This window comes from Phyllostomus hastatus, unplaced genomic scaffold, assembly GCF_019186645.2.
Source record: "Phyllostomus hastatus isolate PE091 unplaced genomic scaffold, TTU_PhHast_1.1 phas_scaffold_760, whole genome shotgun sequence".
NCBI lineage: Eukaryota > Metazoa > Chordata > Mammalia > Chiroptera > Phyllostomidae > Phyllostomus > Phyllostomus hastatus.
In genome coordinates, this window is record NW_025334040.1 from 3,969,031 (window position 1) to 3,990,989 (window position 21,959).

Genomic DNA, 21,959 nt, shown 5'->3' on the forward strand with positions numbered 1-21,959 from the left:
CATAAGGAAAGGTCCCCTTCCTCAGAATTTTAGAAGCCTGCCCAGCAGCCGCTGCTATTGCCATCCCTGCCACTGCCAGCTTGTCGTGGGTGTGGGGTGGGAAGAATAGAAACAGGCTTTTCCTTATTCTTTCTGACCTTTAGGATTCCTCTTTCTTGCTTCTCTGACCAGAAGAGGAGGACTTGACTTGGAGTACTTTATGTTTGGACACAGAAAGTACTACTTTTTCATTTTAAGCTGCCTTTGAATCCAAGCTGGGCAATACCAGATGGGAAAAGATAAGCAAGATAAAACCAGAAACCCACTGCTGGTTTGGTACTGCTTTGAATTCTAGTCTCCTTGTCCAGTTCATCTCCTATCACTTACTGCTCAGAGTCCTCAGAGAGCCATTTCGTGAAGTATTTCCAGGGTATAGTTTCTAGAAGATTGGATGCTTACTCCATCTTGCTTAGAAATGGAACCCTTTCTCTTTTGAAAACATATAGAGTGTATCATTATATTTTTGAGCTGGTAAGTATCGAGAGGCAAATGTTTTTCTTTCTCTTAATTTTCATTGTAATGTGTGGCACCCTACTACACATGTGCCAATGTAGAAAGATCACGTAACATAGGAAGGGAAAAGAGGTAGGCTGTAAAACTTATCATTTAGAAAAACATGTGAAATATTTGTGCAACTGCTTTTTGGTCCCTGCTCTTATCACTTGCTCATGCTCATGATGAGTCATGCTCTTCATGTCCCTCTCCCCAATATGTATATTTTCTGGAGACTTACAGCTAGCTAGCAATTGAAGCAGTTGACAAAAGTAAAGGTTGCCAGGGTTTAGGCGGTATCTCTTAAGCTTTGCTTTCCCAAATACCTAAAGTCAGGAGAGAGGGACTATTCCAAGGATTGGGGCCATAGGCAGAGTGGTGATGGGTGTTTTTAAGGGTATCACACACCTATTATTGCTCAATCTAGGAATGATGGGCATTTTTAAATATTTCCTTTCTTTCTCTCTGAAATTGTGTGAACTCTTCATTTTATTTTATAATTTTTCACATCAAAGTAATTCTCCATTGATTGTAAAAAGGTACCACTGTGGCACAGGATGTTGATAGTGGGGGGAGGCTGTACATGTGTCAGAACAGGAGTTATATGTGAACTCTCTCTACCTTTTAGTCAGTTTTGCTGTGAATCCAGAATTACCCTAAAAATCAAGTTTATTAATTAAACATATTCTCTCTGAGAAACTTCAAATAAATTTGACATTTCAGGAGATATGTTATTGTATGGTTTTGCCCTTACAGACCCTCATTTGAATTTTAATTTGATGAGAAAAGCAAGAGTTGATAGATCAGAAAAGTCAGAAACATCAAGGAGTGAGTCACTAATGGTGGAATTTTATCTGCTTAAGGAAGCTTTATGGAGAACTCCTATATCCCAGGATGTAGCACTTAGTGGCAATAATTTCTGATAAGTTGCTCCTGGAGGGAGTGGGTTCCCATTAATATGTCATGGTTTGGTGTATCTACATTTGGGAGGTGAGATGCCAAGTGCTGTTTTCTAACAGTGAGAATTCAGGACCCTTTAATTCCCATGTTATTGACTTTAGTGTTTTTCTGAACCCACCATTGTTCCTGCTCACCTTTATTTTTTTTCCATTTTGCTTCTGGTCTTAACCATATTCCCTAGGACTAGCTATGTCTGTGAATGTGACCGAACAGAACCAGAGGTGTGACTGCCTCCCACCACAAAAGCCAAACTCGTGAGGCAGGTGCTTGTGCCAAAGGGAAGAGGTTTATTTAGGTGACACGCAACCTGGGAGAAGGGGATTCCTGTCTCAAAGACCATCTCAATCTTCCTGCTCAGGCCTGAGGTTCTTACAGAGATAGGGGGGAGGGCTTTTTTTCCCCATCCAGTTTCTTTCTAGCTTTCTGTAATGACCTGTGCATTCATCTTTCTAGCTTTCCCTGCATGTTTGGGCCCTATCCATTCATATTTCTAGCTGTTGGCGCACTTGGTGTAAGGACCTCCCCCACCCACCATCTTGGCCAGTGGGCAGAGACTCCCCGGTGCTCCCGGGACTGACTGTTTTCTGGTAACACGTGCTCTGTGTTCCAGGGTGGGGGGAGGCTTAGTGGGGCAGGGGCACCAAACTCATGCTGCAGCCAGATGATTTCTTGGAGAATGTTCAGGAAACTCCCCCTGGTTTTTATCTTGGCACAACTTTATACTCTTCTGCCACACCCATAGAATGAAGGCATGACATGCAAAGATCAGATCCATTGCTCTAGGGGACTTCAGACTTCTTTCATTGTTTATTTTTAAAATTTAGAAGAGGAATTCCAGATTATGGTGCATACATTTTATAATCTGACGTGTGCTTTAACATTGGGAATCTCTCCAGTGCTAGGAAATGGCACCTTAGTTATTTAACTCCCAGTTTTCATTTCGTCTTTTATTTAACTTCTGATCAAATTTTGAATTTCTTTTAAAATTTTGTTGCCCTAACACTAGATACATTAATTTAAAAGTAATTTCAGGAAAAGAAATAGCTGATGTGACATGAAACAATCAGGATTGGAGCACATTTCCTTTAGAAATTGATATCAAATGTACCAAAAGCCAGTGCTGGGGAGAGAAGCAATTCACAGCTGCAGATTTGGTTAGAACATTATGTTGAGGCCATTTGGGCCTCTGACTCTGGGTTGCAAACTAAATAATGGTGTTTTCTAAAATAGCCTCCAATCTCTTGCATGTGCTTTCAGCATACAATAAGACAGACTAGTAAAAAACAGAAGTGTAGTTTTCTGCAGAGATAGGAATGATTACTCCCAGCTGAGCAGGTGAAACACATTGCTACATGAAGAATGTGTTCTTTGCTGATTCTCAAGTTTTATTTTTATTTTTAATGTAAAGTGTCAGCAAATAGAAGCAAGAGAAAATTCACTTGAAAATGTCACAAAATAAAAGAAGGATAGCAAATTGTATTTCAGGTAAAAATCCATTTTAGCCAGCAAACAAACAACATTGGCTGAAAAGCTTGCTGATGGCTCCTTTTGTTTCTCTTTGATTTAAAGCCTCATGCCTGTAATCTAATTAACATCGAACTGAGTTGCAAGTACAGTGGCCTGTTTGGTTCAATAATAATACATTTTTATGAAAGGTTAATGAAATGAATTTTCCTTCCATCCAATTCATTAAAAATTGTTCTACAATCAACGGTTGCTAATGGAATAGAGATTAAATATTCATGTTCATAAATTTTCTGTGTCATTTCTGATTTTTCCTTCATTTCTGCCTCTATAGGTTGAATTTTGCAAGTATAAGAATTCCCAGACAAAAGGCTTGATTTAGAGGTTAATTGCATACTATTAATTTTTTTTTTATCGAAGAGGTGGTGTAGAGCAGTGGAAACAGTTTGGCAGCAGGTCTGCCCCTTCCACAGCTGTCTGGTTTGGGGCAGGTTTCACGATCAGCTCTTTTTTGTAACAGTTGTCATGAAAACTTTGTGCAGAATATTGTGAGGGTTACTGATGAACCACAGGAAGCACCTACCACAGTGCTAGGCAAAACCCGCCATTCCACAAATGACAGCTATAAGAGGTTTTGGAAAATAAAACACCTACATGTATGCACAAACCTCTGATAATGTATAGGGCAGCTCAGATGTGCTGAGCCCAGGCTCCCACATTTTGTAGTCATCCTAGTAATCAGTGTATTAGGATAAACTCAGAGAGGAAGGACTGTTTCATGTTTTGACAAATACATTTTTTGGTCCTCTTTTCCACTTAGGCCAAAGAACCTTATTTAACTTGCACAAGATGTTTTTCCCAAATAGTGAATTTACTAGATAATTAAAGCCTACCCAAGCAACAGCCAAAAGTGTAAACATTTTAAAAATCAATTTAAAATAACATTTTTTATTATTTTCAATTATAGTTGCATTTAATATTTTTAAAATTTTTTAGTTTTAGATTTTAGAGAGAGAGAGAGGAAGGGGGGCATAGATAGACAGATACATAGAAACACCAGTTTGTTCCACTTATGCATTCATTGGTTGATTCTTGTATGTGCCCTGACTGGGGATTGAACCCGCAACCTTGGTGTATCAGGACGATGTTCTAACCAAGTTACCCTGCCAGGCTCAATATTATTTTTTATTAGCTTCAGGTGTATAGCATAGTGATTAGACAATTATATACTGTACAAAGTGTTCCCACGGTATTTCCAGAACTCACCTGGCACCAATGTAGTTATTGCAATATTATTGACTGTATTTTCTATGCTGCACTTTACATCTTCATGACTGTTCTGTAACTACCAATCTGTACTTTTCAATCCCTTCACCTTTTTCACCCAGTTTCCCAACTCCACACCCCTCTGCCAATCATCAGTCTATTCTCTGTACCTAGAAGTGTTTCTGTTTTATTTGTTCATTCATTGTTCTTTAGATTCCACAGATAAGTGAAATCATATGGTATTTGTCTTTTTTGACTGACTTATGTCACTTATCATAATATCTTTTAGGTCCATCCATGCTGTTGCAAATGGTAAGATTTCATTCTTTTTTTGAGGGGGGGAGGCGAGTAATATTATATTATGTAAGTATACTGTAGCTTTAAAAAAAAAATCCACTTAACTATTGATGGGCACTTGGGTTGCTTCCACAGCTTGGCTATTGTAAATCATACTGCAAATAATATAGGGGTGCATGTATTTTTTGAATTAGTGTTTTGGGTTTCTTCAGATAAATCCCCAGAAGTGGAATTGCTGGGTCATAAGGCAGTTTCATTTTTAATTTAAAAATTTCCCTTGAATATAAGCTTCTTTATAGGCTTTATAGGCTTTTAGAATAGAAGATGCCAAACCTAAGTTTTAGCTATTTTCTTAATGACTCAAGGTGACCGTTGTGATCATTAATTTTTGTTTTGGGCTTGATTTTTGTCAGCCCCTCACCCACTTTACCACAGGCAGTTTCTAATCTGCAGGCTGGGGATGCAGATGAGCCATCTGATTAAACAGTAAATGCCAAATCGATAGTAACACTTAGTGACAAATTCCCCTCTGTTCAATTTTTTAAAAAGTACCCACTCTGTTTTATGTTTAGTATGTGATATCAATTAGCAGCTATTGTTGTAACCCTTTGAGGTCATCAGTATCATCCTCTCTGTAAGAGAAAGTAGAACCTATCAGAGAGATGCAAATTAAAACCACAATGAGATACCACTTCACACCAGTCAGAATGGCCATCATAAACAAAGCAACAAATAACAAGTGTTGGAGATGTTGTGGAGAAAAGGGGACCCTAGTGCACTGTTGGTGGGACTGCAGACTGGTACAACCACTATGGAAAGCAGTATGGAACTTCCTCAGAAAACTAAAAATGTATCTGCCTTTTGACCCAGCAATTGCACTGCTGGGACTATATACTAAGAACACTAAAACACCAATACAAAAGAACCTTTGCACCCCGATGTTCATAGCAGCACAATTTACAATAGCTAGGTGCTGGAAGCAACCTAGATGCCCATCAGTAAATGAATGGATCAAAAAACTATGGCACATTTACACAATGGAATTCTATGCAGCAGAAAGAAAGAAGGAGCTCCTACCCTTTGCAACAGCATGGATGGAGCTGGAAAACATTATGCTAAGTGAAATAAGCCAGGCAGTGAAAGACAAATACCATATGATCTCACCTTTAAAAGGAACCTAAACAACAAAACAAAGAAACAAACAAAATACAACCAAAGACACTGAAATAGAGGACAGGCTGACAGTGACCAGAGGGGAGAGAAGAGGGAATTTCAGGGGAGAATGGGAAGGGTTTACAAGAACAAATTTAAAGGACACATGGACAAAAACTAAGGGGAGGGTGGTAATGGGAGGGAAGTAGGGAGGGTTGTGGGGGTGGGCTGGAATGGGAGTAAAAAGGAGAAAACTGTACTTGAACAATGATTAAAATAAAAAAAAAAGAAAAAAAAGAAAGTAGAACCTGAAGTTTTGTTACTGTAAAACCGTCAGTTGGGGTGGCAGGGGGAGGTTCTACAGGGAGTGTGTGGAAAGCTAGCGAAGTAACTGGGTAGAATAAAAGCCACTCCCCACCCCATACCTGGGAGTAGGACCAGGGGAAGGCAGGCACATACTCCATAGAAGTCAAAATGGTGCAGTGGAAGGTTCTGGACTGAAGAGGCCTGTCAGTCTAGCTTGAGGAAAGTAGAAATTGGTTGGGAGGCAGACCCACTTGAAGCATGCAAAAGTTTGGGAAACTGATTGGCATTTTGAGAAGGCTCCTTGTCTGTGCCACACCCAAGCTAATACAATCCTGGGGCAATAGAGAAGCACTGTCGCTTGTGACCTGGAGAACAGATGCGCTCACATGCTCTCTCCAGGCCACAGGAACCACGGCCTCCAGGAGGGAGCCTCTTGCTTGGGTGATGCACTCACCAGTGCATTGACATGCTCTTTTTCCTGGGAGCACATGACTGTGAGGCCCTGGCCGCCGCATGACCCACGGCCATGGCCACGCAATCTGCACACGCAGGCTCCAGGAGAGAGCCTGAGGTGGACAGCAGCTGGGAACAAGCTAAGATGCCTGGATGGGGACTAAGACTGCTCCAAAGGGCTGTACTGTAGAATGGAGCAGGAACTCTTGATACTGGCTTTTGTCTTGGCCTTGCTGAGGATGGTTGGACTTTTTCCATGACAGAAAGTTGAGATGGGCTTTGAGATGGAAGTTCGCCATTCTCCCAGGCTATGGAGCACCCAAATAAAACTTCTTTCCTTTTGTACCAGCATCTGCCTGACGAGTTTGGCCTTTGTGGCGACAGGTAGCTGACCCTCCGTGTTTTGTTTGGTCACCATTGGGCACACAGCTGCAGTGTAACTGGATTTCAGTGTCAGCCACATGAATCTTTTCTCTTCCAGCACATCCACCTGGGGAATAAGCCACATAGCCTTAGTTCAGAGGTTTTGCAGTAGTTATTTCACTTGTTTCGTATATTCCCCTTCACTTCCCAATTTCGATTTGTGTTTGGAGGTTTGTTGTTAGAGGAAGATCAAACTCTAGAACTGCACTATCTATTCCACCAGCCATAGCCGCACTTAAAGTATTTTAAATGAAATAAAATTTAAAATTTGTCACACTGTTCACATTTCAAGTGCTCAGTGTCCACATGTGGCCGTCTAGAGGTGACCGTTATTAGAGAACAGTTCTGTCATTGAAGAGTACACTATTAATTTCTCCTTGTTCTGAGTGAAACACACACATCAAACACAGAGCAAAACTAATTTGCGTGTATGTGTCCATACAGGTGCCTATTTGATGCAAGATGGGAAAAACTTACTGAGGGCATGGGCCTATGCCGTCATTTTTATGTCACATTTTTAAGTCACAGGACCCACATCACATTGTGGCATAATGTATACTTTACAATATATAGTAAATTTTATAGAAGTCATATGTGTATATTTATATTTTGCTCACATGATGGATATCTATTTTAAGTACTACAAGCAGTCTTTTATTTTACCATATACAATTTATGCATTCCTTAAAAAGCATATGAAAGTTAAACATATGAAATATCAAATACAAAAATATTAAACAAAGATTGACATGTTCAATGAATGGGGAGTGTTAATTTCTAGAGAACCAAAAAGTCTCATATTGTGCTTTCCTTTTGAGAATTATTTTTTATATATTCCTTCATTTTATTCTTTTCTATCATGATTGGGTATAGTTAGTTGTTCTGTGTATATCCAGGGATATTAAAAGGTTTTGTGCTTTTGGCACCCTGTAATAATTTTCATTTTTTAAAAATATTTTATTTATTTTTAGAGTGAAGGGATGGGAGAGAGAAAGAGAGGGAGAGAAACATTGATGTGGGAGAGAAACATTGATCGGTTGCCTCTCATATGTGCCCCAGCTGGGGACTGAACCTGCAACCCAGGCATATGCCCTGACCAGGAAGTGAACTGACGAGTTTTCGCTTTGCAGGATGATGCCCAACCAACTGAGCCACACTGGTCAAGGCTAATCATTTTCGTTTTCTGACCCAGTTCTGTTAAATTATAGATTAATGCCGCTTCTTTCTAAAAACTAGTATCAGCATTTCTGTTTTCCCCATTTAGCATTTTTAAATAAAATGAAGGAAATTCAGTAGAATAGTTATATAATTTATAAATATTGTTTAAAAAGATGGTGATGATGTGGTAGCAGGTGATATGATTGGCTAGCAGGTAGGTATACCACTATGTTTTAATGACAGGTATTTATTCTTCAGAAGGTGTAAAAAAAAGTTGAAATTCAAACAGTGAGAGACAGATTAGGAACATTAAAATACACATATAAAGGACGCATGAACAAAGCCAAAGGGGGGTTAGGATTGAGGGTGGGAGGTAGGGGTGGCTGGGGAGGGGAAAGTGGTGGCAGGAAAATGGAGACAACTGTACTTAAACAGCAATAAAAAAAATGTATAGATTAAACCGAAGGCATAATATTTGTGAATGGTCGAACTAAGTAATAGACTATGTATTATATGTGTAAATGAATACTCTTAATTTAAATATTCTTACATGTATTTGTTCTATGTTCTGTTACAAATATAGGTATGTACCTCTGAGCATAGTGGTTTACCTCTTAAGTCATTTGAGCCGTGGGAGAGGAGGCTGTTAGGTTGTCGGGTTTAGTGATGCTGCAGAATTGTGCATGAGGAGTGGAGTGTTCAGAGGGAAGACTTAGAGGTCTTTCATTGCTTCCCGTGGCACTCGAAGGGCGAAGGGTGAATAGCTTACTCTTCCTTGTGTTTAGTCTTCGAGGGTTTTTACTTTAACCCTTTCTTTGTTTTTTGGGCTGCTTAACAAAATATCGTAGGCTGGGTGGCTTAAACAACGAGCATTTATTTCTCACAGTTGTGGAGACTGGGTAGTCCAAGGTCAAGGTGACCTTATATTTGGTGTCTTCTGAGGACCCACTTCCTTGTTAATAGAGAGCTGTCTTCTTGCTGTATCCTTACATGGTAAAAGGGGAGAGGGGGTTCTCTGTAGTCTCTTTTATAAGGGTGCTAATCCCACTCATGGGGGTGCCCTTCTCATGACCTAATCTCCCCCCAAATCCCAACCTCTAAATACCATTAAATTGATGATATTAATTTTGGAAGGACACAAACATTTAGTCTATGGCAAACTCTCTGAGGTGAGAAGAATGGCCACTTAATAAAGAATAAATACTAACAGTTTCGACAACAGGGTATAAATACTTCAGTAATTAGTTATATTTTTATTACTGTTGAAGTATTACAAAATCTTCAACTAGTAAACAGTTCTGCAGGTGGCAGTCAGGACATTTATAGCTTTTTATAGTCTTTCCCTCTAGACTGTGATCACACTGGAGGTACAAGTGCTATCTTTGTTACTTTGTATTTGTGGTACATATCACAGTGCCTAGAACCGTAGATTTTTAGGGAGTATTAGTGGAAGGAAGGAAGGGAGGGAGGGAGGGAGGAAAGGAGGGAGGAAAGGAGAAAGGAAGGAAAGGACTTACTCTTTTAAACCATGTAGCTGTGAGATGGTTTAATAGCATGTGTGGAATAACCACTGAAGGTTCTTTGTGGTGAATGACAAAAAAAGTAAATAAATAATCACTGAGGGTTCTTTGTGGTGAACAACAACAAAAATAAACTAGGCATCCCACCTTTAGTCCAGTGTAGTAACTAGCTCCCTTAAGCTTCTCTTCTTGGCTAAAACTTCAGGTTAAAACCACTATTCTTAGGGTTCAGGTGCTTTCAACAGTCAGTTCTTGTTGCCCTTCCTTCTCCATCTGTGACATAAGCAGTGACCAGAATGTGGTGTCTGTGGGGGGTGCTGAGGCAGAGGAATATATTTTCTGAGGTTGGCTGGCCACCGAGTGTTCAATATTGCTTCATAGGCCCTCCTTCCCTTGGCATGCGGCACACATATTACCTCTGTTCAATCCTGAGTGACGAAAAATTTCCTCTTCCCAAGATGAAGCAGCTTCCTTCGAGACCTCTGATTATGAGTAAGAGGAAAATTAGTAGCAGGAATCAATAGGGTAAAGCAGATAGGCTGTAGCAGATTATATCAGTTTCCTTGTAGCTAAGGCAAACCACTGTGAATTTCAGCACATTTGACCTTTGCTTTGGAAGAGGCTGGCAGAGGGTCCTGTGGGTGGCTGCTGCATCTCCCAAGACCCGATTGTGGCAATTTCTTTTCGTCAGGTGGTTCAGATTTTGTCTGGTAGCCTAACAGCACTGAGTTTCCCAGTTGCCGACTATCTGTTATGGAGCAAGGGGAGGAGCGAATGAAGCAGTGATAAGAATTGAATAATAGGATATATGTTGGACTACTTACATTCTGTTAGTTTATAATTAGGTGTTCTTGTTCAGATTCTTTTCTAATTAACTAATAATCAAAAGAGCTAATCATATTGAGTGCTTCCTCTGTCAGGCACTGTGCTGAATTATTTTTATTCTATCACAGTAACCCACAATCTAGGTTTTATTATCATTCACTTGAACTTCATAGTGGCGTAGCTTTCACAGGAGTATCAATAACTAATTTTTATTCAACAGTATTTGCACATGCAGTGAATATTGCGCGGAGCGAAGTGGGAGAGCCACAGTCTGAGTTGGGAACAGGGGTCTGCTGGAGCTTGACTTACTACGCTGTGTTGGCAGGGGTATAACTCTAAGCTTTCACTGAGAAAAATCTTACAAAGTTAGGCTGGTGATTGTGGAAGGAAATGAGGGAAGACCAAGGGAGACCTCTGAGCCTTCTACACCTTTTCAAATTTTCTCCTGAAGAAAGGAAGCCAAGGTAGTGGGCAACTGGGTCCAGCCGTCACCTTTCCCATCTAATTCCTGAGTGTCCTAAGAAAACAAAACACGCACACTCTTCTTCCACTGCCATGTGAACTTGATGCCATAACTGGTGTATAGCACACGTTGCCTACCTACTTAATAAGCAGATAAGGCGTATTTTTCAGTGATTTCAGTTGGCAGACAGGGAAATTAGTTGTTTTCTCTGTGAAATAGTGAATGATAAAGTTTTGCTTTAAATATATAAGAAATTACCAAAACCCATTGCAACTAAGATTTTTGTTTTATTGAGATATCATTGACATACAGCACTGAATAAGTTTGTTGTACAGTATAATGATTTGATTTACATATATTGTAAAATGATTCCCACGTAAATTTTTGTATTTTTAAAAATATATACCAGAAATCAATAACTGAAGACATCTTTTTTCTCTATATAAATTATAATTATGGTTTATAGGTATTTGACATGTATATATTATATAAATAAATTAAAATTCTTTTAGTTTAGCTTTAACATAGCATTTCTAAAGTTACATTAACTCTGGTTATTTTTAGTTGGAATGTGACATATATTGCCTCTTGCATCTTAGAAATCACCTAAAATGTGAAATGAAAAGGATAGTGAAAAATGTCCATAAAACACATTAAAGATTAAAACAGTGGCTGAGCCCCGTGAAAGGAAGTGATCTTATGAATTAGTAATGAAAGTACATTTACAGGTTATTGTCTTACTGGGGGTTTGAGTTTTAACAGCTGCTGCTGGTTTAAACTAATAGAAGTCTGAATAGCATGTAATAATCTATGAGTATTCATTCTGTTTATAGACTGTTTCTTAATAGAAACACTGAATAGTAGTACATATCTTAAATTATGTCAAAGGGTAGTTGTAAAAGTGAAACAATAAATATGTTTGTAAACATTAAAGGTGCTCTCTCACTCTGTGTGTATGTGTATGTAATGCAAAATTATAGAATTACTAAGTTTAGTGAGTAAGTAGTTTTAGGAGTTATCTGAAACTTCATTTAGATCCTATGGATACAATTTGTGACAACTCAAAGTGTATTGGACTGAAAAGTCAAACATGTAGTACTGTAGAATGTTTAAGGTAAACGGGAGGCCAGGTATTTTAAAAGATGTTATATGGAGTGGATACGTTAATAAGTCACTTTCACATGTGGGTTAATCAGGCCCAGGGTCCTTCGCTGGTTATGCACCAGCAATGCTTCATTCATTGACTTGTTTTTACTTTGTGTGTTCGAAACCAAACTGCACTTTCTTAAGACTGTTCTAAAATGTAAATATTTTGTTCATTTTCCACCCCTTTCTGCAACTAGCTGGAAGGAAGGATGTTCTGCTATAATCAACAACTAATACTAGTTATAAAATTAATCCAATGAAAGAAAATGACAACAATGTTATTTTGTTTCTAAGCAAAGCAGACATATTTTAGATATCAGCTTTTTAATGCTATGTCTGAAACAGTACATTAAATATAGCCATATTATACTATTCATTATTAAAATTTTAATAATAATCACATTGATTTTTCCATTAATTATATAAAAGGGAAAATATAAAATAAGTGGAATTTGAGTATCTCTTGTTTATCTTGCACTGTACCACATACTTTGGTGAGATGTAAAGAAATCTCCCAAATGCTGTCCTTGAGGAGCTTATGCTATTAAAGGTGGGATAAGAAATACTTTTTAAATTGTCAAAAAAGAATAAAAGCAATATGTGAATAAGTGTCAAAGAATATGATAAACTTTATGTGTTCCAGAAGTGAAAAGCCTGGTTTAAAATATAATTTGCCTGGAAGAAGTATGCTTACATTTTATGATGTGGGAAGAAGTTAGATTTGATTACAAACAATTACCGGGTTTTTGAACTAAGACCATCTCAGTCTTAGTTCTGTTGACCCGTTGTTCTAATGAAGAATCAGCATCAGCCTTGTCGGAGCACAGTGTGTAAGTAACACATGCATTCTGTTTTCTTCGTTTTCAGGCATACTTCCGACAGGGTGTTGCCCTCCAGTATCTCGGACGTCATGCCGATGCCCTGGCAGCCTTTGCATCTGGACTGGCTCAGGACCCCAAGAGCCTCCAGCTTCTGGTGGGGATGGTGGAAGCTGCCATGAAGTCTCCCATGAGAGGTGAGCAGGATACAGCCTTAGGTCTGACACGAGTGTCAAGTAGAGCGTTTCTGGCCTTTGAAAACTTCAGATGTGGGTGTTGAGAACTGATGGGTTGTCAGATTTGCTACAACTGTTTATTTTATTTATTTATTTCTAAATTTTAAGATATCTTTATTAAATAGAAAAGTTACACTATGATTTTTATACACCATTGAAAGCAATGACTATTTTATTTGTCTAAAGTCAGTAGTAGATCCCATTTCTCTCTCACAACATTTTTCTTAATTTATTTCCAGGAAATAAATAATAGGGTAGATATTTCATATTTCTCTAGATCTATGTACTGGGAAGAATTTCAGTGCATGAAGAAGAAATAACAGAACATTTTTAGATGCTAACAGTTTGTCCTTAGAACTTGATTAAATTTGGCTTTTTCTCAAAGTTCTGTGCTCATCTCCAGAGAAATAAGCTTCTATTTTAGTAGCCCTAAAAGAGGTGATATATTTTAGACAAAGGAAGATCAAGAATCACAGTCAGTAGCTGACAGTGAGCCAGAATAGGATGGTGTAAGGCTACTGGCCTAGAAGTTTGTGGAGCTAGACAACATCTGAACTTCTGCGCTAACTAACTATAGTATACGACTGTGGGTCAATGAATCGACATCTCTGGATTTTAGAGCTACCTGAAGATTCCTTGTGTTTTTTATAGTTCTAAGATTCTATACCTCTAAATCATAATACCTCTAGTAGTAAATTGATTTGCTTAGTTGGGCCAGTATGCCATCTAGAAATAATAAAATAAGAGATGACATTAGTTAAACATACTAATATCTTATAAAAGGAAGTAGATGTAACTGTAGGCTGGGTGTGCAACATTTTTCAGAGGAGCATTATAAGATTAGGTTGAATTAAAAGGAAAAAGAGAAACATGCTAGTTTAAATGGTTTTCTCTTATTATTCTACTTTATACTGATTAGTATTCTGGAAAAACGATGGATTGAACATGGTGCTGTGGAGGTTAGAGAAGTTCTAACACACAGAACAGATTGGCTTCTCTGTAAGGAGCATCATCTTTGAGGAAGACTGGACTGAAAGTGTACACCAGTTGCCATTTTTGCAATGATGGAGACACTAAGGTAGATTTATGACAGACATAGAGTGAAAAGCTAATGTTTTATATTAATTAGATTATGTCAAGTAGAAATCTGGTTTTGTTTCTGAAAAGGGATATTTTGGAATTAACCTAATTTTTTTGATAGCAGTAACATTATACATTTTATCTTGATTTGAAAATGTTTGCAGCATTAGAGTGTTTTAATATACTGGCTAATACAGTATTTGACTCAAAATGTATGCTAAGTAAAAGTTTGATTAACTAGCCTTGGCTGGTGTAGCTCAGTGGATTGAGCATGGGCTGTGAACCAAAGCATCGCAGGTTCGATTCCCAGTCAGGGCACATGGCCCCCAGCAACAGCACATTGATGTTTCTCTTTCTCTATCTCCCTCCTTTCACTCTCTAAAATTAAATAAATAAAACCTTAAAAAAAGCCAATAAAATTATTTTAAAAATGTCTGATGAACTAAATGGTACTCTTATGACATCTGGGCAATTCATAGGCATAAAACATATTTTCCTGAAAGTCAAAGATTTTGTGTTTTAGAAAACAAGTCGGTAAGGAAACCTCTGAATGTGATTTTATAACTCCACACAAAGCTGAGTCTTTGCTTCAGGAACCTAATGGCTTCTCCCACAGGGGGACCTGCTGTTAATAAACTCTGACTTAGAGCAGATGCGCTTTAGAGCTCCAGGGCGTAGGGGGTGGGGGTGGGGTGGGGGTGGACCAAAAAAAAATCAATTTGTCTCCCCTTTCCAGTTTTCTAATAGTTTCCCATTCTCTCCCCACACCCCTCCACAAGTATTTTACATGAAACATTTTTTATTTAGCTCATGAAGATATCACTTCTTTATTTTGAAGTGTTTCTGCTGCTGCCTTAGAATATTGGAGTGAACATGTTGAGATCAGCAGAATCATACTTACTGTTGTGCCTTTGAAGCAATTTGCTTAGATAAATGTAAGGAAATCTTCCCTGCACTGTGAGAAATAGCTTCGTGCGCTGTCACCCTTAGGGTTTTCTGTGCTGGTTCTTTCCCAGCTTGCACTGGGTGACCTAAGGCCGACCCTGGAGAAAGCTGCATCTTACAGGTGCCTGGAGCGCTTCGGTATTTTCTTTTCTTTCCTTAAGGCAATTTAATCTATCTCATTTATTTTTAGCACTGCCTTCACCACTGCCTTTACTCCAGGTGGGCTTTTCTTATTAACATTTTACGGAGACACTGTTTCTTTTCACGGTGGTGTTCTATGCATCATCTCACATCCTGATGACCTACCTCTCTTTGTTTGTCATAGGATTGTAATGCACACAATCTGTCATTATTTGCTGCCCATTTTTTTACCCATTTTAGTTTAGCCTCCTGCAGCTTCCTAAGTTTCTGCCATTGTTGCGTAGTGGTGCAGTCCGGGTCCCTTCGCCTATAGGTCTGACCTGTTGTGTCAGTTGTTTTTGTTGTGTAATTCTTATGTGCAGCGGAGGAAGCTGCCCGGCGCAGACGCTCCTGGAAGCAGACAGAGCTCCCACGGCGTGCACCGTTTTCCTGGGCCTTGGCCTTTTTTGGGAGTTTCAAGGTTTCATTTTTTTAAAAAGGCAGGGCCAATCTATAGTAATATACCCTTGTTCCCAAATAAATATGTTACATTTATCCACATTGAAAGTTACTTGATTTTTAAAATAGTGTTGCTGCCTGTATTGCTAACTGAATTCAGTCTGTTTTTCTTTATTTTTATGGTTTCACTCATGCTCACTGACCAGATATCAGTTGAACTATTGGTCCTGTGGTCATGTTTACAACATTATATATAATGAACTTCCTTTAAATCATTAATGAAAATGTAAAAATAAGTATAAATATAAAATGATATTCTCTTTTTTATGACTTTTCAAGTTATCCTGTTACTGTTTTCTATTTCTTCTTTTTAGATAGTCTCACAGCAATTTTAGTTCATTGTAGCTTGTAAATGTTTATGCAAATTTGGATGGTGTAGCATAGTAATACTGCCAACCACGGATTTAATAATATAATTACAAAGTGAGATTGAGTTTACCTGTCTTTGTTGCTCTAAAGACACCAGGGCTGCCTCCTGCTGAGGGTTCTCTTGTGTATATTTTCCCTCCTCCTGTTAATTCGGTAATCTAAAGACTATTACATTTGTGGACTATCACCTGTCATGGTGTTTCTACCAGCTCCAGAGGATCCAGGGAAGCTGATTTCATGAAGTGCTGGTGGCAAATGGCTTTTGAATGTATAAGCTTTTTCTCAGAGTCAAATTAGGGCTCACCTTTTACTTACCTAATTGCCCACGCTTGGTGAACTCTCTCAGGTGGCAGCTACTTTTCACAGTAGGCCTCTTTCTGAAATATTATGTTAAAAAATATAGACTACCCCCCCCCCCCAAAAAAAAGGAGACTGGAATCAAATTTCAGCACTGTCACTTGCTCTTCCATTGACAAGCAAGACTGCTCACTCTCTCTGCACTGCAGTCCTTGTCTGCAAAGGGAAATGGTAAGGTCTGCCTCCTAGAGTCAGACACTGGACTGTGAGGGTGGGGGACCTGTAGGGTGCCCTCCCCTTTGCAGCGCGACACCCTTCTTCTCGCCGAGGACTAGAGGCAGCAGCACTTGTAATAACCCCGCACTCGTGTTTACGGCAGGCGCCGTGCTGTGGGTGCAGGATGCACACTGCGCAGCGCACATGGTCCTTTCTCTGAGTGCTCGTGGGAGACCTTTCTCCAGCCCTCAGTTTTGGGAGAAGCCAAGTCTCTCATGAGTGTTGATGGTCTGGGGATTGTTAAAGTGACCATTTATACCTTTCCTTTGTCCTTGGAAGCGTGGAGCCCAGGGTCCTGGCCGCCTCTGGGAAGCGCATCTGCCTGTCTGTGTGCTGAGTTTCATTGTCTTACCCCTGCTTTCCATTCACGTTGATTTCTGTGTTTTCCTCCTTATTGCTATAGAAGGCATTTGAATCTTTTTTGAACGAAGTAAAATATAAATTAATACACAAACCCAGAAAAATGTGAAGTGGCTTAGATGAAGTGCAAAATGTCAGTTTTTCTTTTCTTTTTTTTTTTTTTTTTCTGAGGAGGGCTAAGTTTTGCTCTTAGTATGAACCCAGGTGTTTTCAAATTGTTGTAAAATATATGTGACATATATGTAAAATTGGACCATTTTAACCATTTTTAGTTATAAAACTCAGTGGCATTCCGTACATTTACAGCATTGTGCGCCCATCACAACTATCCATCTCTAGAACTTTTTCGTCTTCCCAGGCTGACAGTGTGTCCCCATTAAACTGTAGCTCCCACGCCTCCCTCCCCACTGCTCCTGGCAAACACTGCTATTTCTGTCTCTCTGAATTCGACTACTCTAGGTATCTTATGTAAGTGCAACCATACAATACTTGTCTTTTTGTGACAAGCCCAGTGGTTTTTAACTTAGTTTCCTCTTTAGGGAGTCAGCTTAGGAAAGGTAAAAATTAAAATTATGTGAATATTGTGAATCTTCTAAATTTTATTTTTTGGGGGCACTACTTTACCCTCATAATACTTTGCTTACTTCTTACCTTGTCAGTAGCTGCTGTTCTCTCTTCGGATCCCTCTTTTAGAGATTCATCCCAGGACTGTTTCTCCCAGTCTTCCGGATTGGCAGTTCAGTAGTATGTTTTAGTGGTGTGTCTAAGAATAACTGGTAGTGATCTCACCAGATTTTTTGGGAAAGTTGAAGCCTTTTCAGTCATAATGCTAGGGGAATGTTATAAGGATAATTTGAAAGGTTCCAGAATGTTTTATAGTGCCTCAGACAGATTGACATCTCTAAAAATGTTAGTGACCTTGAAGGTGATCTACAGGAGACAGTCCTTTGTGTCATTCATTTGGAGTAAGGTGTTGTGCCTGTTAAATACACTTTCTTCTCAAATTCTGTAAGTTTTTTAAAATTCTAAATAGGTCTGAAATTTATCCCTTGCTTTCCATCTATTTTCTCATTGCAAATACAGAACTCCTCCTCTAACTGGATTTTCTGGCTTTTTCTAAACCAGTCCGTGCTTTGCTGTCCTTTCAGAATGACCTTTCTACTAACATGTAAGTCTGCTCTGTCTTACTCGTCATTCTGCATTTTCCCCGTTGTCTGGAGGATAGAGGCCGATCTCCTTGGTGTAAGATAGCCCACCTCTCTTTCATTCTCATCTCCAGCTTTTAGAAAACAGCTGTTTCATTCTATCTGCAGTTTTTGGAGAATACTGGCTCATATCTCCATTTTCTATGAAGACGTCACTTCCTTTGGAAAGAAATCGCATTCCCAGACTCACCCAGGTAGAGTTAGCACCCTTTTCCTCTGAGGTCCCATAGCACATCCTACCAATGCAAAGAACCCTGGATTGAAAGAGGAACCCTTATTTTATGTATTACTAAGAAAAAAATGCCGATAATTAAATAATAACACAAGTCTTCCTTATCACTTAACTTTTTGTTTTTATATAAACTGAGAGCTCTTTTAGGCCCATTAGGACATAGAAGCAACAAACCATTATGAGGCACCATCAAGTTCAGAGATATTATACCCCAAATTCAGAGATGTTAAAATGTGAATAAATGCGCATCTCAGAACTGATGATATATAGTACAGTAAGTCTTCACTTAACATTGTCACTAGGTTCTGTGACCTTAAGTAAATTGATATATAATGTAACCAATTTTACTATAGGCTAATTAATATAAATAAAAGAAGTTCCTACAGAAGCTCATCAATGCTACAATGAAATGACATTGAGCAAAATGACGTTATTTGAGGAACTGCTGTATGTCTTTTAGCAGAGTGTGATTATTTATTACTAGCCTCTGCTACATTCCTAAAAACTCTTTAAGTATCAAGAAATGTGACTTTGTTCATCTTAAATAACTAAAGCCTTTACATTTTTAAAAAACATTACTGGTTTTGATGAATGTTGCACAGGTCTTTTACCTTTTTATGGAGTTGGTTTGACATTGACTATTTCATATATTATGTATAGTTTCTAGAAAGAAAAACATCTTAATAGCAATAGGCTTCCAGATCTCTGTTCCATAGGGCCTGGTAAAATTGTAACATCAGTGTGTTTGCTAACAACCTATGTTTACTCTAGAATAGGAATTAGACTCATAGAATAATATAGTTGGAAAGAGTCTTAGAGGTTACCTAATCCAGCATGTATATTTTTATACATTAAAAAAGTACTGTATGACTTTTATTTGTCCAAAGCATGAATGAATGCTTTGAGTGAATAAAAGTGGAATGCTCGGGTTGTACAGCTGCTAACTCGAGCTTCTGATTAGTGAGTATGGACCAAAGAGACATAATTACAGCCAAAAGTAGAGAAATTTGACATTGAAAAACTTTTTTAACTTATATAAAGTGAAAATTGTGTGTATATGTATACACACATGCATATATTTATACATACATGCACACACACATACATGATGACATGCAGACTCATGTAACCATCACCCAAATTGCAATCTGTACATTTGAAAAAGTGAAGAGATGGTGGCTACATGGCTTTGAAATCCAGATCTTTTTATCCTTAGCTCAGCATTTTCTCTGTTTTTCCGTATTGGTTTTCTTCCCTCTAGGTATTCTCTGTTCCACTCAAGTTGGCCTGTTGATCAGTCCCTGTTAATCCATGTGCCTGTCTCCTCCTGGACATTTGTTTAGGACAAATTTTCTACCTAGAATACCCTCCACTCAGCAAAAAATGCAGTGACTTGTCTAAATCTTACCCTTTCTTCAAGAAATCAAGTTCTGCTTCCCTGAAGCTTTCTGATTACCCTTGATAATCACTGCCTTTTCCAAACTCCAATAACATGTACTGTATATGAGTTTGCAGTATAATTTATCTTTTAATGTATTTATATTTTCTTTCCTACATACTGCAAAAGGAAATCTGAATTTTTTACCTCTTGTTTCTTCAGTTTTATTTGTATTCAGTGAAAATTTGTACAATTGATTATTTCTTTTTTTGGAGGGGGGAGGGGAATGTTCCTAGCATTTCCCTTAGTCCTCTGTGGAAAATTTCCCTCAATCCTCTGATTTTCCATCACTGGGTAGTTTTAGAGGTTCAGTTAAATGGCTGTTGTTGTTTTTTTTTAACTTAGCCATGGTTGCCGTGATTTAAACTCAGCAATGGGAGCGCAGTGTCTTTGCCGGCCGTCAGGCACCAGGGCTTCGGGGCCTCGCACTCCTCCTGTGTTGGGGATTCCTTTCTCGCCTCTGCCTCCTGCCTCCTGCTGTAAAACATCAGATCCCAGTTTCCCACCCTCCTTGGAAGCCGGGACTCCACCTTTGATTCAGGAGCTAAAGGCTCAAACAGAATGTGTTTTGGTGGTGGTGGGCGGCAGTGGTGGCACCCGTGGTGTAACGGTGGCATTCAGTAGCGGTGGAGGCAACACTGGAAGCTTTGCTGTTTAGTGTTTATTTGCAACAGTTACACTGCCCCCACCAGGAAGCTCTTGTGACATGATTTTGACTGTGGGCATGGAAGTCTGGTTGTCCACCCTCCCAGTAGCCACGTAGTGTGTTTCTGCTCTACTTGAAACCAGCTGGGATTGGTTTCTTTTGTGAGCAGGTCAGAGTTTCCCTGGTGTGGTGTCACAGGGCCTGGACTGAGAGGCCTGCGGTGGGTTCGTGTCTCGGTGCTGTCCACGCTGTCTGACCTCGGGCGAATCACTTGAATGCACAGATTCATTTCCAAAGTAAGGGTATTTTCAAAGTCATTTAAGATCTAAAATTCTGTTGTTTTTGCTTCTGCTAAATTGGCCAGTGCTAATGTGATCATCATTGACTGCAAAACCCATCGGTGGGTACCAACAAAATTCTGCTCACAGTTCTTTCAGTCTCATGTTGCTCTTTTCTATTACAGCAATTCCAGGGTTCTTGCGCTTGTGTTTAACCCTGTTGGTTAGCTAGTATTTACTGGTTCTATGTATTGTTTGCACCTTGACAGGTGTTAAAATGTTCTTTGTTTTCTGTTCAGAGATCTGATTGAGGGGGAAAAGTTCTTTAGGCAGCAGTAGCTTTCGAGGTCTACATGGCAGTGTTGATTCAGACAAGAGCTCCTTAACAGAGAATTGAGGTTTCAAGTCTAATGTAAAGATTGCACTCAAATGCAGTACTGTTGGCTGAGAGAGTCACAGTTTAAAAAGACCAACCTTTTACATAGTTTTATACATGTGCACAGTGGAACAACTGGTGTGAAATAGTTAATTGGGTTATAGTCATTATCTCTGTGGTTGTCTTTTAAAAAAGGAGGAAGGGGGAGAAGGAGCGTAGAGGTCATCCACACTCAAACCTGACTTCAAATGGGAAGAATTTCCTTTGGCTTCCTGACTACTAACCTGTGTCTTTGCAAACATCACATGGAAATAAAATATCAACATTACTGTTGTCTTCCACCGTACCTTAGTAAACTTGGATAATTTCTTTATGGTTTCATTTGTCACAACAAAAATTGATGGTATTTTTTTAATTGGCCATACTGACCTCAGAAACAGCAGTGGACACTAGGTGCCCATTGAGGGTGACAGGTGTTTTGTTGGGAGGGCTTCTTATTGCATCTTTCAGGGAAAAGGTGGACAGGGTTTATTAATCAAGTCATTCAGATCCAGGTTTAACAAACATTTGTTGAACTCCAAATATGTTAGGGACTTTTAGGTATGTAGCAATGGCAAGTTTTTTATTTAGTGCCAATTGCTATGGAGTTATAATAAAGCATTAAAACAGTCCTACAGTGGTTTTCAGATTTAGCTGGGAAAATATTCTAAAATTAACACACTTGGAGGAACAATTCTAAAATAGTTAAGGGTCAAGCTTCACTAATAACTGTAAAAATGTAGCAGTTTAGATTGAAAGAT

At 38.9% G+C, this 21,959-nt stretch overlaps 1 protein-coding gene across 1 annotated transcript in view; it reads left to right on the forward strand.

The window, feature by feature from the left end:
* TTC28 (tetratricopeptide repeat domain 28) overlaps window positions 1-21,959 on the forward strand; it is a 560,959-nt gene that overhangs the window by 260,430 nt on the left and 278,570 nt on the right. Inside the window, exon 3 of the mRNA XM_045826718.1 lies at window positions 12,832-12,979. Coding sequence (XP_045682674.1) covers window positions 12,832-12,979 — 148 coding nt within the window. The remainder of the gene's footprint in view (window positions 1-12,831; window positions 12,980-21,959) is intronic.